General features: G+C 62.1%; 1 protein-coding gene across 1 annotated transcript; it reads right to left on the bottom strand.

Annotated features, from left to right (window-relative positions):
* Nucleotides 1-1,790: 1,790 nt before the first annotated feature.
* On the bottom strand, nt 1,791-1,982 carry CHC_T00003856001 (hypothetical protein). The gene has a single exon (XM_005715290.1). The coding sequence runs from the start codon at nt 1,980-1,982 to the stop codon at nt 1,791-1,793; it is 192 nt and encodes a 63-aa protein (XP_005715347.1).
* Nucleotides 1,983-2,607: the final 625 nt, after the last annotated feature.

Raw genomic sequence — 2,607 nt, 5'->3', positions numbered from 1 at the left:
CCCATTTCATGCTATCCAGGAGTTACCGCTACTCTGGGCTCCGCCCGTTTCTGAGACTAGTCTCTATGCTCCCTAGTTTTTTGTGTTCGTACACAACCGCTTCCAGTGCTGGTCCCATTCTGGGCCCGCACTTTGACCAGTACGTCGGGCTTTTACAGTCGGCCTACGTACTCCCCCTTTGCTCTACCACCGTCTTGATCTAGCGCGTGACACCTCTCGTTGGTCATCACCTCTTCCTCCAGCTAGCTCACAGCTGGCGACTGCCACTATACTGCGCATAGGACCGGACAAAACGCAGCCGATACACCTCAAAAGCGATCTACGAAGCTTCAAAACGACCCGCCGCAGCTGCTGAAGCCGGCTGCCTCTCCGAGCGCCACAACTTACGCTGCACACTACGCCAAGCTTTGCAGCTTCCAATTGATGGAGATATCGCCGCTCTAAACTGGCACTTTGCTCCCATCTATTTCGATATACTGGGAGCTTGCTCCGCCCGGACCGGGGGGAGGGAGGGGAATCGGAGAGAAGAGGTGAGGCAGGTGGTGCTCGTTACGGCGAAGAAAGAGGCGGAAAAAAAGGAAGGATTTCTGTTGCTGTTTGATCCGGGCGGGGTGGCTGTGTCGTGTCTGCGCGCGGCAATTCTGGAACCCATATTCGGAATTTTCCAGCAGCCCCTTGAGATTTGGTAGACTCATCGAAACGTGGAGCAGCGCGGGCTTTCGCCGCATGTCATCATCGCTCCCCTCATCTCCGCCATGCACGTCCCGCTCTTCGCGCTCGCTCCCGCTGCACTACCAACATCCCGCGCCCGCCACGGCGCGCTCTCCGCAGCGGCGACGAAGCGGTGCGGCGTGCGGCCGCGCGCGACGCGTCGCGTGCGCAGCTGCGCGGCGGAGGCTGCGCGGCCGGACTCGGTTCCGTCGCGGTCAGAGGTGCTCGATGTCGACCTGGTGGCCATCCCAATGACGACCGGCGGCGACGTGCTCTTCCCCGGCGGCTCGCAGCTGCTCAGTCTGGGCGCGGGCGACGCCGATCGCGTGCTGCAGGCAGTCGCGGGGAAGGAGCCGCCACAGTTTGCGTACCTACCCGTCAGCGCGTGGGGGGAGCCGTCGCAGGTCGGCACCATGGCAGTCGTGGACGATATGCAGATGCATCTTGAGGCCGGGGAGTCGTCCTTGTTGTGCACTGGCGTCAGCCGTTTCCGCGTCGTGCATCTTAGCGCCGATATGCACACGGCCCGCGTCGAGCTGTTTTGGGATGATGAGCCGCCCGAGGAGGCCGTGGAGGAGCTGGAGCAGTTGGAGAATAAGCTTATTGAGACGATGAAGCAGATTGTCAGGTTGAGCATCAAGCTGAGTGAGGGCGGCGACAAGCAGAGGCAGGCGGCGTTGTCGGAGACTTTGAAGCGCATGCAGGCTTTTTGCGGAGAAGTTGAAGAGGAGGAGGGAAAGAAGTTGCTGCAGCACTGGATTCTGGAGCTGGGCCCCAAGTTGAGAAGGGAGTTGCTTAGCTTCATCGTCATTGATCTCGTCAGTATCAGCTTTATGGATAGGAGAAATCTTATGATGTCCACCGACACTGCTAACCGACTTGCAGAAGCACTGCGTTCTCTCGCGCCTTTTGTCAAAGAGCTTGCCGCAAAAGGCGCCATCGTATCCGCCTTGGGACCCAACGCCCCGGGCGATGACGATGCTCTGCCCTGAGCACCTTACCTTCTTTCACTTTTTCTTATTTTTCGCTTTCCACATCCGCCCAACTCTGTTTACCGTTTTTTGGGGACATCATCCTATTCACGATATCGAAACCATTTGCTTGCAAACGCCCTCCTCCTTGCCGAGCTTGCCCAAGTTAGCTTGCGCCTCTTCCGGCAGCCGCCTTCCCAGTCGCTCCAGCAGCGCGCCCAGCTTTTCTCTAAAGGCGTAGTCCTCCTCAGCCGCGTCTCGCACCTCTTGTTGCACCCTGAGGCACAGGTCCACCACCATATCCACGGCCGCGGCGTCGCTCGCGCCCTCCTCACCCAGCGACCCAGTCACCGCCCGAGTCCCCCGCACGCACGCCTCCATCACATCCGTCCGGTGCAGCACCCGGCACTCGTCCTCAGCCGCCGCGCGCGCGCCCTCCCACCACGCGCCGAACACGGGCCCGCGCACAAACCTTGAGTACAAGTCGCGCGCCCTGCTGCTCGGCGCGGCGCCAAAGCGAAACAGCGCCGCTACGCCCGGCGACGTCAGGTCCTGCATTGTCGGAAACGCGGCCGCGTCCAACTCCAGCAGCCCCAGCTTCCTCCCGAACGGGTCCGACGCGTACGGCTCCGCCGTCACCGCCTCCCCACCGCCCCATGTCGGCACCAAGTACCGGTTGAAAGCCCGCAGAAACGGGCGCGTAATCTTGTCAAAAACGCACGCGCGCACCTCGCCCGCCTTTCCCTCCGCCGTGCCGTCCTTCCTGCCCGCCGCCGCGCGCACCGCCGCGCCCATCAGCCCCGTCAGCGTCCGCGACTTGCGCAGCGACCTCTGATGCGTGCTCACCAGCCCCGCCTTCCTGCGCTTCCCCACGCCGGGCACGGCGGGCAGCCTGAGCACGTGCGCAAACCCGAGCGTGTCAACG

This window comes from Chondrus crispus, genomic scaffold (genome assembly GCF_000350225.1).
Source record: "Chondrus crispus Stackhouse genomic scaffold, scaffold_202, whole genome shotgun sequence".
In the NCBI taxonomy this organism is placed as follows: Eukaryota; Rhodophyta; class Florideophyceae; order Gigartinales; family Gigartinaceae; genus Chondrus; species Chondrus crispus.
Note: the sequence above shows the minus strand (reverse complement) of the source record. Positions and strands in the feature narration are given on the sequence as shown.

Excerpts from the sequence above, each read along its gene's own strand:
- CHC_T00003856001 (XM_005715290.1), bottom strand. The coding sequence starts at position 1,982 with ATGGTGGTGGACCTGTGCCTCAGGGTGCAACAAGAGGTGCGAGACGCG.